At 40.1% G+C, this 20,065-nt stretch overlaps 1 protein-coding gene across 1 annotated transcript in view; it reads left to right on the forward strand.

Moving 5' to 3' along the window:
- The window catches only part of LOC124555464 (PH-interacting protein), a 262,681-nt gene extending 245,086 nt beyond the window's left edge, over positions 1–17,595 (forward strand). Inside the window, exons 26-28 of the mRNA XM_047129386.1 lie at positions 7,477–7,669; positions 10,654–10,767; positions 12,820–17,595. Coding sequence (XP_046985342.1) covers positions 7,477–7,669; positions 10,654–10,767; positions 12,820–13,895 — 1,383 coding nt within the window. The 3' untranslated portion in view covers positions 13,896–17,595. The remainder of the gene's footprint in view (positions 1–7,476; positions 7,670–10,653; positions 10,768–12,819) is intronic.
- Positions 17,596–20,065: the final 2,470 nt, after the last annotated feature.

The following is a 20,065-nucleotide window of genomic DNA, read 5'->3' on the forward strand; positions in this document are numbered from 1 at the left end:
GTTTTAAAAAACTGAAAATACATTGATGTTCAGAAGGCACCAAGTCAACTACAGCAACGCCTCAATTTAACAAACTCACTTTTTAAGGAAATCCTATTTTTAGTGGTCGTTTCCGTTGGTCCGGGAGAAACTCCCATAAGAACAATGTTATTCTTCCCCACTTTTAATGGATCACACTTTAAGAAAATGTCTACTTTTAATGAATAAACATATAACATTCTGCAAATTAAAATCCATTTTTATGTAATTCTTAACATCTCCGAATGACGTCGTCTTCTAGTCACAACGTTTCAATGGACTGCATATCCATCATTTTCAGGCGAAGAATATGGATACGCAATCCATTGAAACATTGCGACTAGAAGACGACGCCACTCGCCTGATAAACTGTGAAGAATTCATAGCTGAAATACAGCGAGAAAGCCTGAAATCACATATATGTCCGAATGAGTTTCTGATTTTTTCAGTTTTACACTGGTCCTACTTTGTGTCATGTGACGGCAGTATATGGTAATTGATTCTTTCAGTTGACACATATCTAGGTCAAATTCCTTTGTAACGAAACCAGAAAAAAAGTGTCGAACAAGTCGGAAAGTGATTTCTATCCTGCCTACCCTGCGATTCTGGTCACGTGATCTGACGTCCCAGTACACAGAGCACGAACCATGACACAGATATGACAAATTAGTACATGAGCCATGAGCACGTGAGCAATTAAATTAGGGATAGCTGTTGTACTGGAGAGTGAGTGCTCTTGTCACCATAAGGATTGGAGTGTTTCAGTGGCTGAGAGCAGTGACAGAACATGCTGCCAAGCCCAACATGCTCTGTTTCAGTAGTGGCTTCACAACCTCTGCTATCTCCCCCCCATATACTAACTTCTCTGAATAATGTAGTTGAAATTGTCCTTGTAACACATCTTTTGATCCCGTGTCTCAATCTCTGCTAGCCTCCCTCCCACACCCACCTTCACCACTGCCCCAGGACCCCAACTTCACTATAATAATAATAATAAAGATTTTATTGTCTTTAGGCCATTACAGCAATTGACAACGTCAAATGAAGTTACAATTTATAATACAGTGTGATAAGGTATTGACTACTGAAATATTTTAGCTTATATTACAATAAATGTACAGTGGGTCATCTGTTGGATTACTGCATTTTACAGTTGAAGAATTCATTGATATCATAGAACGGGTGGGCAATAAACCATTCATGCAGTCTTTCTTTGAATGTATGTTCAGGAAGATCCTGTATGGCATGTGGCAGATTATTAAATAGCTTGTGCCCTGTGACTTCATAGCTATTTATTGATTTTGATAGTCTGTGGTAAGGCGTGTATATGTGTTTGATGCTTCTTGTGTTGTAACAATGTACATTTTCTCTACGTTTCACATCTTGTAGGTTCTTCTTCGTAAAGATTAAGACATTGTATATATAGAGGTTTATTACAGTCATAATTTTTTGTTTAGTAAATAAGGGTTTGCAGTGAGCCTTACGTGAAGAATTTGTAATTATCCTAATGGCTTTCTTCTGCAATAATAGGATGTCATGTATATGACTACAGTTACCCCACAAGATAATGCCATAGGATATTATACTCTGGAAAAATGCAAAATAAGATGATCTGATGTATGTTTCAGGTACACAATGTCTGAGTTGTCTTAATAAATAAATTACTCTAGATAGTTTACTACTAATATAGTTTACATGTTGGCCCCAGGATAACTTTTCGTCTAAATAAACTCCCAGGAATTTAACAGAACTAGGGTCATCAGATAGTGGCTTGTCTCTTAGAGTGAAGATTATCTGCTGAGTTTTATTTTCATTTAGCAGGAAACTATTTGCTCTGAACCAATACGCTGCATGAGTGAGTGTATTTTCAGCACAGGTTTTAAGATCATTAAGACTGTTACTGCTATGGAGAAAAGTCGTATCATCTGCATACAATACAGTGGTGGATCTAATAAACGAGGGGAGGTCATTGATCATTATCAGAAACAGGAAGGGCCCCAGTACAGATCCCTGAGGCACACCTACTTTAACATTTTCTATGTTTGACATTTCCTTACCAACACAAACTACCTGTTTACGGTTGTTGAGATAAGCTTTTAATAGTCTGAGACTGTTTTCTTTGATGCCGTAGAATTCTAGTTTCTCTAGTAGTGGCATGTGCTCAACACAGTCGAAGGCCTTGCTTAAGTCACAGAATGAGACCTGAGCAAAGCCTTTGTTCTCAAAAACTTTGAGGATGTAACTGACTACCGTGTTGATTGCATCAATGGTCGACAGATTCTTCCTAAACCCGTATTGTGTAGCATTAATTATTCCTAGATTCTCAAAGTGAGATGATAATTGTTGGTACATGATGCATTCTATTACCTTAGAGAATGTGGGTACTATTGAAGTAGGCCTGTAGCTAGATGGAGAGTCTTTATATCCCTTTTTGTATATTGGGACGATCCTAGACAGTTTTAACTCATCAGGAAAATATCCCTCAAGTAAGCACTTGTTTATGCAATGGGTTAAGGGGTAGAGAATGCAGTCACACACTTTTTTTAGCAGGTTGGATGATATGCCATATATATCTAAGGTATCAGATGATTTCAGTTGCTTTATGACCCCTTGTACATATCTAGGCGATACTTCGGAGAAGGTTACCATGCTTGTATTTAGTGGCTGTCTACCCCAATTTTGGGAGAGTAACTCTGATGGACTAATGTCTGGTTTGATAATTGCGTCTCCTATTTCTTTCACTGAATTAATAAAAAACTCATTGAGTGTTTGTGGTGGGATATTAAATTTGTCTGGCAGCACTGTTAATTACTTTCCAAGCGGTTTTTCATTTATTGGTGGAATTATGTATGCTGTTGGCATTGTAGGTTTTTTTGGCTTGCAGGATGGCTTTTTTGTATTCATTCCTGCATTCCACATAGGCTGATTTGGCACAGTCAGACTTCATACTATTGTATATGTTGTACAGTAACAAAACTTGTTTCTTTAGATCTGTCAGCTGTTTAGTGTACCATATACACTCCTGGAAATTGAAATAAGAGCACCGTGAATTCATTGTCCCAGGAAGGGGAAACTTTATTGCCACATTCCTGGAGTCAGATACATCACATGATCACACTGACAGAACCACAGGCACATAGACACAGGCAACAGAGCATGCACAATGTCGGCACTAGTACAGTGTATATCCACCTTTCGCAGCAATGCAGGCTGCTATTCTCCCATGGAGACGATCGTAGAGATGCTGGATGTAGTCCTGTGGAACGGCTTGCCATGCCATTTCCACCTGGCGCCTCAGTTGGACCAGCGTTCGTGCTGGACGTGCAGACCGCGTGAGACGACGCTTCATCCAGTCCCAAACATGCTCAATGGGGGACAGATCCGGAGATCTTGCTGGCCAGGGTAGTTGACTTACACCTTCTAGAGCACGTTGGGTGGCACGGGATACATGCGGACCTGCATTGTCCTGTTGGAACAGCAAGTTCCCTTGCCGGTCTAGGAATGGTAGAACGATGGGTTCGATGACGGTTTGGATGTACTGTGCACTATTCAGTGTCCCCTCGACGATCACCAGTGGTGTACGGCCAGTGTAGGAGATCGCTCCCCACACCATGATGCCGGGTGTTGGCCCTGTGTGCCTCGGTCGTATGCAGTCCTGATTGTGGCGCTCACCTGCACGGCGCCAAACACGCATACGACCATCATTGGCACCAAGGCAGAAGCGACTCTCATCGCTGAAGACGACACGTCTCCATTCATCCCTCCATTCACGCCTGTCGCGACACCACTGGAGGCGGGCTGCGCGATGTTGGGGTGTGAGCGGAAGACGGCCTAACGGTGTGCGGGACCGTAGCCCAGCTTCATGGAGACTGTTGCGAATGGTCCTCGCCGATACCCCAGGAGCAACAGTGTCCCTAATTTGCTGGGAAGTGGCGGTGCGGTCCCCTACGGCACTGCGTAGGATCCTATGGTCTTGGCGTGCATCCGTGCGTCGCTGTGGTCCGATCCCAGGTCGACAGGCACGTGCACCTTCCGCCGACCACTGGCGACAACATCGATGTACTGTGGAGACCTCACGCCCCACGTGTTGAGCAATTCGGCGGTACGTCCACCCGGCCTCCCGCATGCCCACTATACGCCCTCGCTCAAAGTCCGTCAACTGCACATACGGTTCACGTCCACGCTGTCGCGGCATGCTACCAGTGTTAAAGACTGCGATGGAGCTCCGTATGCCACGGCAAACTGGCTGACACTGACGGCGGCGGTGCACAAATGCTGCGCAGCTAGCGCCATTCGACGGCCAACACCGCGGTTTCTGGTGTGTCCGCTGTGCCGTGCGTGTGATCATTGCTTGTACAGCCCTCTCGCAGTGTCCGGAGCAAGTATGGTGGGTCTGACACACCGGTGTCAATGTGTTCTTTTTTCTATTTCCAGGAGTGTATTTTGTCTGTTTTGAGATCTGGATTTGTGGCTGCTGTCCATTATTTTGATTTTCTTTATGGGAATACTATGGTTAAATAGGGTCAAGAATGCATTAAAAAATCTATCAAATATTATTTTGGCTGGCAGATCATTACTTGATGTGTAATGTCCATCGACACTACAATGGCTAAACCAGTCTCTGTCAGCAAGGGAATTACGAAATGTGTTAATTTTATCCTCAGTTATGGGTCTGGTAATCACAACTGTTGGGACAGGTCTGTTTGCATTGCTCCTATTGAGGGGAATTTTACATGCATAATTTAGAGATACGGAGTCATGGTCAGAGAATGGGAACACTACAACTTTGTAAACTTCAAGACCACTGAAAACACATGCAAAGATGTTATCTAAACATGCTTTGTTTCTTGTGGGCCTGTTATTAACATGATGTAAATTGTATTGTCTTCGCAAGTTTTCCAGATCTGCAACACTACCCTTACATTTAGTAACATCAAAATCAGCATTCGAATCACCTCCTATTGCAATATCATAATTTAGCCATTTAATATTACTTAATTCACTCAATAGCATGTCCATTTTTTCTAAAAATATGTTAATGCTTCCCTTTGGTGATCTGTACATGGATACTACTATTAGCTTATGACTATTAATGATTATACCCGTAACTTCAAAGTGCTGTTCATCACTCAAGGAATTTAGGTCTAGTTTGGTTATTGTACAATTGAGTGACTGGTTGGAATAAATTGCCACACCAACTCTAATGTGCTTTTTCCTACAGTAGCTATTTACTATACTAAAATTGTCAAATTTGGCAACTGCAAGTTCATTCTCATTAGCCCAGTGTTCACTCAGACAAAAAATATCAAACTGGTTATCAAGTCCAAACTCATTTATGATAAGTTCTTTATCTTTCAGTCCTTGAACGTTACGGTAACATATTTTAAGATCCATACTCTTATTGCTTACACACTGAACACTATGGTGATTGGTTTTCAAACGTTTTTCAGGGCTTATCTTTTGGATTTCTGCCTCTTGTTGCCTTTTACTAAAAAATTGTTCACTTGGAGTGGTAGCACATCTACTGTTGTATACCTACTCTTCCCTCCTACTAGAGAAATTGATGAAACTGCTGTTATGGTGTCTGGAGGCACTGTTGTGGCATCTGGTGACTGAGGAGATAAGGTGGTTGCTTCTTCTTCTGCTGCTGCTGTTGAATCTTGCTGCTGAAGTTGATAGGTACTTCTGCTGCTGCTGTAGGCATTGTTGTGGCAACTGGTGACAGTGGATATTTGGATGTTGCTTCATCTTCTGCTGCTGTTGAATCCTGTTGATGAAGTGTGGTAGGTATTGCTGCTGCAGCATTTGTTATGTGTGTAGGTACAATTGCTGCTTCCACCTCTACTTCTACTGCTGAAATAGAAGTAACCATTTCTTCAGGCTCTGCTTGCATCAAGCAAGGAACTGGAAGAGCAGCAATTACTTCTTGGTTGTCAGATGCTTTCAGTATCATGCTGATGTTTTGGCACAGAATCTTCTTGCCTCTGTTATTAAGGTGCATGCCATGTCTCGTGTAACAGTCTCTTTGCAAGGAGTCCATACTTATAAAATATGCATTTTGGTAGGCCCTGCAAATCTTTGAGTATTGCCTGTTTGCTTTTATGATTTCCACGTTCACACATGACCATTCCGAAAGGTCATGCCTATGTGGAATTCCGACTACAAAAACTGATTTCTCTCCTGTTGAATTTAGTATTGCTTTAAGGTTTCGTGTTGCACTGTGGAGGTCGTTTTTATATACATTATTGGCTCCTGCTATGACGACAATATGACGATCATTTTCAGTTTCTATGTTTCTAACGAGTTCTTGGATGGGTGCACCTGGTTTGACAATACTAGTTGCTTGTATACAATGACTGTAACGTAGTATTTTTGCGATCTCACATCCATGGCTATCAGAGAATATTTTCACTTTGAGTTTGTCTTCACGTTTATTGCGGAAGTTTCTGCTCATGTGCTTGTCACTATATAGATTCGGCGTGTTGTTGTCGTCATCACAGTTTTCCGTGGATTCCACATTTATATCTGAATCTAGTGCATGAAAACGGTTTTTTGTTACCACAGTAATTCTACAGTCACTGAGTTTCACACGACCAACCCTTTTTGGTCTAGTAAAGATATGTTGCCTTGTTGTTTCTGCCTTTAGGCCTATATCCACTTCAGAGCACTCGTTTATTGTGGGTAGGACACTGAAACTGCTTTTATTGCCGCGGTTCGTTCCATTCGTTGTATTTATCACCTTTTCGCTTCTTTCTTCTGTGATCATGCTAGTCCTGTGCTCCCAGTTCCGTGTTTTACTTGCTTTGGCGATCGGGATATTACGCGCCTTTTTCAGTTCGGCATTTTCATTTTCTAAATGCGCAATGTCCCGCCTTAGTACATCTACAATTAATTGCAGGCTTGATACACGTTCATTTAGCTTCACTATTTCACTGTTATAATTTATGTATGTTCCATTTTTCACCACACAACTATAACTTTTGTTCACTTTCTCACTATAAACAATTGTACCGGACGCCATGTTGTCATCCTGCATACACACCTTCTTCCCTGTAATGTAACCCTCCTCTAATCAGTGTGTCTCTCCCAATCCATTCTTACAGATCATCGGGCACTGTGCACAATTCCCCTTTCTTGCTACCAGATTGAGCTGACTGGTGCCAGTGTCACATTACTGTCATGTGCATTTGCTGTCTGTCCTCTCACATTCCTATCCTATGCATAGGATTTGTCCAAAATCTAACCAAGTTCTCAGTCTTGTTTGTTTACATGTGTTTGGATGATGCAGCACCTGTACTGTTTGTTATTTACATTTTTTAGGTACGTGCTCCTCTCTTGTTTTCCAATTGATTTTGAAGTTGTCTGGAACTGTTTCGATTTTCTCCCTTATAATACAGTTTCATACTTCTGTTGAAATACGCTTTCATTTAGTTGAACTACATCATTTCATATTTTCAGATATACTGCATGACTGTTCGTTTATCAGCAATGTTTGAAGTACATATGGAAACAATAATATTAAACTGGAAGTCAGCAAGACGGCGTGAATTGTCAGAGAAAAGAGAAACTCTGGAAATAAAACCACTCAGACCTGTTACAGGTGTGACAACACGTAGAGCGACAAACTGTTTGAAAGCTGTGAATGGGGCTGGTAAGTATTCAGTAGTTTCTTAACCATATAGTACGCTGAGAACCTGTGATTCCTTAAATGATATTGTACCAGTAGTACGCTACAGGTAGACACTCATTTGTACTTTTTAATAAAGGCAGTTGTTTAATAACCTTTTCCATCTATAAAAAATGTTGTGACAGTTTTTAAATTAATGTAGAGGACAATTGACTTTTGCTATTGAAAAGTGAGTGTTCATAAAATTTGAAAAGCCACAGTAACTAATATTACAACAAATTCTGTTCAATGATGTAATTCACATCTACATCTATGTCAGTACTCCACAAGTCACTGCGGCATGTGTGAAAGAGGGTATGTAGTAAGTTATGGCCATTATCCGCAACAAGTATATAAATATTTGTCTTATAAAAAAGAAGAGGAAAATAATGAATTGCAACAATAAACACATGTTTCTGTTTGTAAAACAAGTAGGGTGTATAATGTTTTAGTAGCATTTCTCTCCTTTCCTATCCCTTTATAAAATGATGCATGAGAAGAAGATTGTTATGACACTTGGATATAAGTATAGAGATACCTCTCCCTCACCCCCTCCCCCATTTTATTTCAACGTATTAATATTTCAGACTACTGGATGGTACCCATTGTTTACTGGGACAAATGTTCACCTGTTGTGACCCTCACTTTGGGCAACAACATTTATTAAATTATGTAACAAGTTAGACCAAGAATTGAGCATAAACAGTTCTTGGAGGAATATTCATCAGAGTCATGATGGAAAAGATTCAGAGTTTTCAGTTATTAAAACATCCATTGTGGATTTATTTATTATTATTCCAGTTAATGTCAGTGTGCCATCTGTCTTCCCTACAGCTATATTTATGTGATTTTTTCGCCATTAAATCTCTCCCAATAGATAACCTAATATTTGATAGTTTTGATAGTCCAGTAATGTCTTCACAGTGGTCTAATCAAACAATATTTCATATTTCCATCTGGTTACATGCATGACATGTTGAGTCATTTTGCCAGTTTTTGCACCAAACATTGATCTTCCCATTCACATGTCACAGCAATTTTCTATCTGACGTCCAACAATATTTCGAATACCCGTACACTGTTTCATATGTGGAATAAAAGGCTTTAGACTCCATTCCTCACAAGCATCTTCTAACCAAACTGCGTGCTTGTGGAATATTGCCTCAGTTGTGTGACTGGATTCGTGATTTCCTGTCAAAAGGTCACAGTTCGTAGTAATAGAAGGAAAGTCATCAAGTAAAACAGAAGTAATATCCAGCATTCCCCAAGGAAGTGTTATAGACCCTCTATTGTACCTGATCTATATTAATGACATAGGAGACAATCTGAGTAGCTTTCTTAGATTGTTTGCAGATGATGCTGTCATTTACCATCTTGTAAAGTCATTAGATGACCAAAACCAATTGCAAAATGACTTACATAAAATATTTGTATGGTGCGAAAAGTGGCAATTGACCCTGGACAAAGAAAAGTGTGAAGTTATTCACATGAGTACTGAGAGACATCCACTAAATTTCAATTATGCAATAAGTCACACAAATTTGAAGGCTGTATATTCAATTAAATACTTAGGAGACTCTTAACACCATCCTTGTCCACCCTATTCTGGATTATTGCTATGTGTTGTGGGATCCGCATCAGGTGGGACTGACGGATGACATCGAAAAGTTCAAAGAAGGCAGTTCATTTGGTATTATCTTGAAATAGAGAAGATAGTGCCACAGACATGATAAATGAATGGGAGTGGCAATCATTAAAACAAAGGCATTTTTCGTTGCGACAGGATCTTCTCATGAGATTTCAATCACCAGTTTTCCCCTCCGATTCTGAAAACATTCTGTTGGCACCCACCTACATAGGGAGAAATGATCATCATGATAAAATAAGAGAAATCAGGGCTCGCACAGAAAAATTTAAGTGTTTGTTTTTCCCTCTCCCTGTTAGAGAGTGGAACGTTAGAGAGACAGCTTGAAGGTGGTTCATTGAACCCTCTGCCAGGCACTTTATTGTGAATAGCAGAGTAATCACGTAGATGTAGAAAAAGGGCAGCAGTCCTGCTTGGGCCCTTGGCTGATTATGGCAGCGTTAAATCGGCATACACCATTTTAACCGTGGTCTGGTGCAGGACTACTGACAGATTGCATAGGACTGCATTACTTGAATACAGGCACTAGTAGGAGCATTTGACGTACTTCGATCATTCTAAAGAAAACTGAATTAAAATGATCTCTGTGGAGGTAAAGCAGTAAGTCAGATATTTGATATATATTGCTGTCAACAATTTTATGATTCTCACAGAACATCCAGATGTACACCTAGTTCTTTAGTTGCATTGCAGGTGAGGGGTGTGGCCCAATTCACAAATTCATAACTGAAATGGAATCCAAACATTACTTTCAATGTATAGGTTGCTGTTCATGTTCTGTTCACTGTTGTTGCAACCATGTAAATTTTAGTCTGTTATGCTCCATTGGGCTTCTTTGTGCAGTGTTAAAGCTGCTGCCATCCAACTTCTCACCCCCCTCCCTTCTCTGTCCTCTGCCCTCTGTTATTCATTTAGATGACGCCAAAATGGTTAGGAAGAAAAATAATTTTTATACAGTTTGTAGAGCCATGTTTGACTATTTGTGAGAATGATATCAACTGACCTCCCTGTTATAATCTAATTACACAAATTTGTATTTTGAACATTCATAGATTGTAATGTTACATTAGACGTAGATTGCTATAACATAACCAGCTAAAAGAAAATTCTGGATGATGACTTCTCTTGCAGGGTATTATTTCCCAGTGTACAGTTAGACCAGTTTATTGCCCTTCTGATCAATTATGACTGATTACATAAATATTATGCATGTGATTACTAAGTCATTTTAGTGAGAATATTTAATTCAGTTCTTACAGTACTATAAAAAGTTATTCCATTACTTTATGTGAACTGCTTCTGTATATACTTCTAAATGTTTTAGGCACCTCAAGGGAGCTAAACAATGACAGTGAAGATAGTGATACAGGGAGTGAAGTGGAAGAAAAAGTTAAAAAGCCAATAACAAGAAAAGCAGCTGCCCATAAAAAGCCTCAAGGTATATTAATTGAACTTGTATGGTAGAAACAGGAAAGCTTAGTTCAAGCCATGCATATGATGTCATTTCTATTCCTGAGAAGAGACTGTTCGTGTAATGTTTCATATAGATACAAGGGGCATTAAATAAGTAATGCAACACTTTTTTTCTGAAAGCAGTTTAGTTTTATTCAGGATTGCAATAAACCATACTATTCCTCACTCCTTTGGCTACAAAACCGTATTTTTCAACATTATCTCTACTTAATGCGACTGCCATACACCACTGTACTGAGAGGGCCTGTATGCTTGCATGGTACCACTCTACTGACCAATGTTGGAACCAATGTCTTGCTGCATCAGTAACCTCCCTATCATCCATCCACTTCTTCCCACCAAGTGCATCCTTCATTGGGCCGAACAGATGGAAACTGGAAGGTGCAAGATCTGTGGGTGGATGAGGAAGAACAGTGCAGTGCTCGTTATTGTCTTCCATTAGGTGGCTGAAAACCCAGTGGGCACACCCCTTAGAGCACCCCAATTGGTGGACAAGTGTGTTGGCACTACTAACAGAGGAATCCAGTTGTGCAGCAAGGTGTTCAACTGTGATCTATTGATTGCCTCAGATGAAAGTGTTTGAATGTGCCAACATTGCAGGAGTCGCAGCGGTGTGCTCCTGGCAGGCATTCGGGAGATCGGACAGGTTTTGCGCGACTTTGCTGTAATAATGACAGATGTTTCACCCAACAACTCACTGTACTTTTGTTCACTGCCAGGTATCCATAGACATTCTGCAAGTGTCTATGAATACCTGTAATGCTCTGGTTTTCCACCAGAAGAACCTCAATGACAGCTCTCATCTTGGAAATCACCCCCCTATACACATGCTATTTTGAAGACTGTGTATAGTGCTGCCACCTTTTGGAACTTCATGAGACCTGATGAGCCAGTCCAACAAAAAATTCCACATTTTTCAACCAAAACTGGCCAAGAAAAAAAGTGTGTTGCATTACTTATTGAACACCCTTGTATTATTTCAATTTTGAAGGCGTCGCTCTACTTCTAACATAAATGGCACTTAAACATGACAGGATGTTATAGTTATTCATTACTAAGTAATACCACTCGCATCTCACACTCTCCCCTCCCCCCCCCCCCCCAACCGCGCTGATCTCCTCTGCCCATCACACCACCTCTCCTCTCCCCTGGCCTCAGTTCTCCCTTGCCCCTCACATGTCCTCTTCCATCCCCCACTCTCATCATCCCTCCCACACACCTGACTATCACTCCCTGCCACACATCCACTCTCCCTGTCATCTGCCTCTCATCACACCACCCTGTCCTTTGCCTGTTCTCTCACCCACACCCTACTATTCCTCTCCACCCCATGCGCTCCTCCTCTCCCCCACCCCCCACGCCCCTTCTCACCCCTCCCCCCACGCCCCTCCTCTCTCCTCCCCCCATGCCCCTCCTCTCTCCCCCCCGCGCCCCTCCTCTCTGGCCCCCACGCCCCTCCTCTCTCCCCCCACGCCCCTCCTCTCTGGCCCCCGCGCCCCTCCTCTCTCGCCCCCCCCCGCGCCCCTCCTCTCTCGCCCCCCCCCCCGCGCCCCTCCTCTCCCCCCCCGTGCCCCTCCTCCCCCCCCTGTGCCCCTCCTCTCTCCCCCTCCCCCCCGTGCCCCTCCTCCCCCCCCTGTGCCCCTCCTCTCTCCCCCCCCCCCGTGCCCCTCCCCACCCCCCACCCCCCGTGCCCCCCCCCCACCCCGTGCCCCTCCTCTGTCCCCCCCCCCCCCGCACCCCTCCTCTCCTCCACCCCCCCTGCCCTCTCCCTCTCTTTCTCTTCTTCCTGCACTCACACATGTTTGTTCTTCAACTTCTCCTTCCCCCACTGGTTACCATTTGCTCTTAAATCCTCAGTATTTGATTACTAGCTGTGAAGTGCCTTTCTCAGGTCAGTTACTTTGGTATCAACATAAAGAAAATTGTTATTTTTTATGTTGCTGTGTGTATAGACATTTTACTTAAATATTACAGTGCGTTATGGTTGCAGTAGTTTAAAGCTGATGATTTCTTATAGGTGGAGAGGCTGTCACAAATGGACATATACGCAGTAAATCTTCATCTCATCCTGCAATACGTTTGAAAATAAATTTCCAGAATGTTAAAACTGGAAGTGAATCAGATAGTGAGAGCAGAAGTAGAAGCAAGAGCAATAGTAGCAGTGGTAGTGGTAGCGGTGGCGGAGGCGGAGGTGGTGCCGCTGGTGTTGGCGGTGGCGGCGGCGGCGGCGGCGGCGGCGGCGGCGGCAGCAGTAGCAGCAGCAGCAGCAGCAGCAGTAGTAGCAGCAGCAGCAGCAGCAGCGGTGGAAGTAGCACCAAAAATGACAGCAGCAGTAGCAGTAGCAGTAATGGCAGCACCAACAGTACTGCTAGTAGCTCTAGTAGCAGTGGCAGCACTAATAAAAGTAACACTGCTAGCACAAGTACTGCTAGTAGTAAGAAGAAGAAAACAAAAAATGATAGGAAAAATAACAACATTAACAGAAGTAGTAGCAGCACTAGTAGCCAGTCATCTAGGAAACTTGCAAGTCTCCGTATTACTAAAACAAGAATTCAGACAAGAGGGAAGAAGAGAATGCATCCTACAGATTCTGATGATGATTATCGTGTTGTAGCTGCAACAACAAGTGTTAGATCAGTACGTACACGTAACCGGGGGCGCCAGAGAGTACACTACCAGGACCAGTTGAGTGATCGTGGACAAGGTGGTGACAGTGACAGTGAAAGTGCTAGTGTACCGATCAGGACTGCACGGAAAGTGTCCAGACGTTCCCAGCACTACCGAGAAGAAACTGATGACAGTGATGACCGCGTCGAGCCCCGGAGATCGACGCGACCTCACAAGCGGCGTTATCTTAATGATGCTGCTAAAAGTGATGGAGGAAGCAGTGAGGGTACAGACGGAGTGCGGAACTTGCGACCCTCATTGCGAACTCCAGCTGTGCGACGCCCGAGGCGGCGAGCCGTCTCTTCTGCACATTATGCTGAAGACAGTGGTGCAGAGAGCTCAGATCACACACCTGCTGTTAGTGTCAGTAGCAGAGGACGAGTTCGTAAGCTGACTCCTAGAGCACGGGCTCTTTTTGCCAAATAGCAGTGGGTGCACACCGGCGCCGGCGTGAGTTCCCGTGGACGCTTGCGGAGATTAACTGTTAAGGCGCAAGCGCTGTTGGGTGAATAGCATTAGCTCTCGTCCTGTGTGTCTGGTGTGCTATGTTTGCATGAAAACTGCATCCTGTATGGTTGTGGGTATTATGACATATGCTACAGCTGTCTTGAATGGCAAGTTGTGATTACTTGTCACTGGTGTTGATACCTGTCCGATATGATAGGTCTGTTACAGTATAGTCACTGTCTGTTTTTTGTATTGTTTGCACATATTTAATGTTACCCTTTTTCTAGTGCAAACATATATTTGGTACTGTGTACCACCATTTGCACACTGTGTACATATTATTGCTTGTATTGGTGGATCTCATATAACATTAAGAGACAGATAACATGGCGTTGAATAATGTTAGCACACTGCAGTTGTGTGAAACTGGATTTTGCACACACTATTATTTATGTAAAGTAAAATGGATCTATTCACAGCCAGTTAGTGGTTATGAGGAAACTTGTACTGGAGTTTTAAAAGAACAAAGAGCCGGCACTGCAATTTGTCCCTTCAGAAGCCATGCAGCATGTGTTAAATGGGGTTTCAACCATAGAATTCAGTCCTAATACAGTACACATTCTGTATTAAAAACTGAAAGTTGTTTCTAAATGCATTAAATTTCCAAATGCATTAAATTTCATGTCAATGCTCTTTCAGAGGAATGTTTGACTGAATCTGTTTGTCTCTGACTGAAATTTGGAGTGAGTAACATGTACATATTCCCACAAATAATTTAGTTTTAAGCAAGTAATTTATATTAATTACAAAGTATTTTAGATATAAAAATATATTTTTCATGTTGAACTTATTTAAAATAGTATGGAAGACAATTTATGAAGGAAAAAGTGAATTGAGTGTTCCATTTCTCTGTGAGCGATAATTTTCACTGCCAGAATCATTCCCCATATTGAAAAGACTATTTATTAGTAATCTCATGACACTGAAGTATCCTATTGGGGTACTGTACGATGTATGAGCTACGCATTAAAGATCACAAATACTGCTACCAGCTGCTGTTTTAATTTATTTTACTCAGTAATTTTCAGGAAGTATGCTTTTGTTTTAGGTATGGTCACACTTTAAGTTTATAATGTATTTTGGACTGTACAGCTCCCATCCTAGTATTCACCTTTCAAAAGGTGGAAAAACTTTAATGAATGCACAACTTTGTGTAAAGTTGTGTTGTTTCAGGAAATGTAGTGGAGTGATAATAAGCTTGTCTAGAATGAAACAAGATATATCTGGGAACAAACTTGGAGAGATCATGTGGTTAGACAAATTAACACATGACTAAAATTCACTGTATAGCTTGCACTAGCAACCATTGAATGACAGTACCATAACCTTTGTGTCCATCACCTAATTTCTAGAATACAAGTGACATATTTCTAAACTCCAGCTGTTGTCTTAAACTGCTGCAGGTCAATGACAGAATAGCTTCATATATAAGACGAAATTGAGTTTTATTATTTATTCTTCACTGAAATAAGTCCATCGTTCAGTTACTCAGTACAAGTTAAGTATCATATCCCCAAAAATCCATGGTTAAAATAAGAATTCCTCTGATCTGAATAAAGCTTCAGAACTTCCTGACTGTAAAGGGTGCAGGAGGAACAAGGGAGGGAGGAAGAAGAATGACACTTGGAATGAATTCAATTTTTGAAAATATATTTTAAGTTGAATGGAAATTTTACTGGTGGCAGCATTTGAGAAATTTATTGCATGATATTTGTGATTAGGAATGGAGAGAGGCATGTTGAAGATCTTTCATGATTCATTGTAGACAACTTTCAATTAGAAAATTAATTTTTATTTTTGGGACGGTACGTATTAATCTTCAGTGAAGTAGCAAATACCCCACAGGACAAAAAATTGCCATATGTTGCTCTCTTTTATAGTCTCAAATTCATTAATGTTCATAAGATTAATCTTGTTTGCGTAATTTTCCTATGAAGTCAACCAAAAGTGGATATAGATATTGTGATGTGTCTGTCATACATAATTTTACCAGACCTTTTTTTTAAAATGTGCCTAGTGTTTTTATCCCACCCTTTAATGACTAGAAATGTATTGGTGTGACTATTTATTGTAAGTCAACATTTTTGCACTCGAGTATCTTGAAATTTATTTTGCATTATTTTGAGTGTATATAACAAAAATATGATACGTTGTTGTGCTCAGATCATGTTCTGATAGTTTCTTGGTGTAATATAAATGTCTTGCTATGGAATCAGTGTTTTGGTGACAAGGGAGTGGAAGCCAACCATATGATTTACTTAGCAGTGGTGATCACGTGGTAAATAAATGTTATTGCAGTCAGTCGACTATTGCATGGTCTTCAGAGCCAGATGGCAGGGTTCCCTTTTTTTGTCTAGAGAGGGAACAGCTTCCTACAATTGTTTCAGAAAGGAAAGTGTTCAGTATATGGCTGTGTAACATAAAAAATTGCAATTGAATTTCTGCTTACTGAATGCCATTTGACTGATTTACAAGCATTGAAGGCTGCAGCGCTACCTTCCAGTGGGAACAGTTCTTCAAAAATAATGAATTTATTTTTTTTCATGTAGTCAGAATTTTATGCAGTATTTGTGCCAGTATTTTATCTGTCCTTGGTAGTTATTTGAAACTTTTCTTATCGGAAATTCACTGTTCATCTCAATATTTTAGTATTCATTTTGGCTCTTAACAAGTGCCAAACTAGACCATTTTTGTGAAGTGGAATCATATTTCATCATAACAATTACATTTTCATTGTACATGTACACTGAACATTATCATAATACAAGAAATAGTAATGTGCATATTTCTGATAAGCAGTCCATTACAAAATAACTAGCTGGTTTGTAGTAGAATTGAGTAGTTCTGCTTGCTTAAGAACTTTACGGAGACCTAATGTCGATTTGATGTGGATCCACTGACAGGGAGGATGCGTCATTGAACAAGATGTGTGTTTCATACTAAAACTGAATGCGTGTTGTCTTGATTCAGGACAGAGCAAATGAGAAATCAGTGGACCTTCAAAGAAAAACGTTTTTTTGGGGAGGCCACAGTGATAAAAGGTAGGGAGAATGAAAATAAAAATAAAAATAAGAACCAAGTAAAATTGTTTATCTAAAGCTATGATTTTTAAGTTCTGCTCATCAAAGACTGAATAAGTACTGCAAGGATTTGCAAGGCAATGTTAAGACGATTGTAATTTGTGTGGTAGTGCACTGTTAACAGGCCTTTCAGACATAGTCGCCATAGTTTGATGGTTAATTACAGGCCACATCTGGTGCTTACAACAAATTATTTCCAGCCAAGAGAGAGTGACTTGTTAACAGTTTGTATTCATTACCTGCTTTATTTGTGGTAGTGCCATGTTGCAGTATTGTCCACTATCTTTTGTATTGTGAAGCTTGTATGTTCTTTAAAGTTCACCTATTTAATATATCCATGAGAGATTAAAAAGTGGAACAGATGTTACAGTAACATTATTGTCCATTATATTAATCATATGAATAAATGATAGCACAGATCTAGCAGAATAATATAGGAGATTTGTTGGTACAAATTATCAGAAAAAGATTAGCACTTGAGAATGCTGACACAATTAATTCAGGAACGGACTTATTTGTGCCTTATCTAAAATAAAACTTTTCTTCATGTCTTGCAATTGCATTTTACAAGTGGTCTTAATTTCAAGTTGTATAATTATGGATGACTTCTGAGATACCAAAGTATTTTGACCAAAGGAAGAATAGTTTAAATTATTATTACTATTGATAGGAAGAATACTTAACTAAGCTCTCACCTTCTTTGGTAGTTGTGACTGAACACAACATAAGCTGTCTCTTCAGTCCAAATGACTGATACATGACTAACCTGCTAATGTACAGTGTGTGTTTAATTTCTCAGCCAGGACCTGTTTAATTGTTTGCACAGTAGTAATGAAACTGAGGCCATTGTTTCCATCTTCTCTCATTGCAGTACTAATTACACAGCATGGCCTTTTGTGTGCAATTGCCATAATTTTCAAAGACTGTGTCTTGAAATAAGCTGCTAAATTTACACAATTTCTGAAATGACACTCTGTGTCAAAGAGAGGTATCTGTAAAACAACCAAGGAAACAATTAACTACAACTTAAATCTTTTTGTGGTAGGATGTAAAGTTAAATCAAGAATCTCGGATGTTTATTAGTAACATATTTTACTAGTGATCTTTGCTGCAGGTAGGCAGTGAAATTTAAATTCCAATATTTTCTGGATCTTAGAAACAATCACATGTGTCTGTGACTGAGTGGTATAGGATGTTTCTTGTGTTTTATGAAATACACAACATGTTTTTTTCCTACTTGTTTTGTTATTCATAGAAGCTCGACTAGAGCCAGTTCTTTTCATGTTAGTTTCATGACCAATTGTACAACTAAGCATAAATATTAACTTTTTTCATAACTATTTTTTCACTTATCTTTTTCAGATTTACGGTATCTGTTGCAGGATACTATGTGGAAACATATATTTATATGTAAACATTGTGTTATTTTTTTATAAAGGACTTTTAAGGTTGAGGCAGTCAGAATTATCCTAAATTCCTCCTGTCACCTTTACACACATAGCTGTCTTGATTCAGATGTGGTTCATGACTGTTTGTGGACCCATTTTTCATCATGGATAATATTACTGAAAGATTTACAACAGCTTTTCAGATTATTTTTTTAATGTGATGCTGTTGCTATATCGCACTTTTTAGTTCATTCCCAAACATTTTTCTGGTCTATAGGAAAGTATAGGTTATAGCCAACACCAGAAAGAAAACTGACTTCATCTGTTACCGAATATACTGAGTTATAAATTAAAGGAGACAGAAGAGGGAATGTGCTCCAGTCTGCTCTTGAACACAATTAACTACCAATGGCATCAACTAACCATAGAGCTCTGCACTACTTAACTGGTATTTTAAATGTAGTTTTCATGAGTGCTTTGGCAGCAAATCTAGCCAACTGATATGTATCTCACTGAGCTGTTGTCTTTGTTTTAGTTGAAGTTTTGCTCATCATTTGTGAGGAGGTGCATACAATCTTGCATTGAGAATTATGCTCTCCTTTTGGATGATTCTAAATTCAAATGAGACACAGAAAAAACAAAGGTGCAGAAATGTCCAAGTAATCTTTAAGGGTGCAAAAGTGTATTCTCAATGATAACCGAATTGCATTTTACCAGAAAGCAGCATAGTAAATTTAGACTGTTCAGAGGTGAAATATTCAGTATTTTGGACCTAACAGTGGGGCAAAAAAGATATCAATTAGAAATTTGGCATCAAATTCATAGATAGAGGGAAGGTGGAATATAATTTAGTATCTGCCTTCATCCTCTGTGTATGTACCAGACACATATCTAGAAACAGAAAAGATTTATTGACCACACCATCCACCAAAGACCATTTTGAAGAATGTCTTTTACACATCATGATTTATTGAGTCAAATGACTGTCTTTCCTCAGAATATTAAATCAGCTGTATAAAATATAACAGGTTCAACTCAAGTGTTGCCCTCATGTAAAGCATAGCTCAGGATTAACAAGTTTTTGTAAAATTTCCATGGCAGATGTAGTGTAGTTTTATTTCAATAAACTAAATGTATGACAGCCATCCAGAAACACAACCCCTATTCTCAATTTTTGCTGAAGGTTGGACACCATAATTATCTTGGAGGCTCTCAGAAAAAGGTTCACTGATTTGTCATAGTGTGCTGTTGAGGGGAGTATGCGTCAGATTTTCTTTCATAAAAATGTGGCACCTGTAATCACATACAGAGAGAAAGCTCTACATAAGTCATTGTGGGACAGTTCTAAGGGCGAGGTGACAGTTCTTTGTGTTACCCTACTGACATCTGCCATTGTGAAAATAAATACTGGCAGAATTTCATTGACAATATTGAGACATATTTGAACAATCTGCCATGAGCAACAGTGTGATCATTGAAACAACCTCAGTGTACTGATGTTACTGCTAGTCAGTAACAGTTGCCTGACAAAAGTTGTGATGTGGAGCATGTCATGTGTCACTTAACTAATGGAACTGTGAATTGCTACAAATATTCTTGTGTGATCTTACAAATGAGTAAA

This window comes from Schistocerca americana, chromosome X (genome assembly GCF_021461395.2).
Source record: "Schistocerca americana isolate TAMUIC-IGC-003095 chromosome X, iqSchAmer2.1, whole genome shotgun sequence".
In the NCBI taxonomy this organism is placed as follows: Eukaryota; Metazoa; Arthropoda; class Insecta; order Orthoptera; family Acrididae; genus Schistocerca; species Schistocerca americana.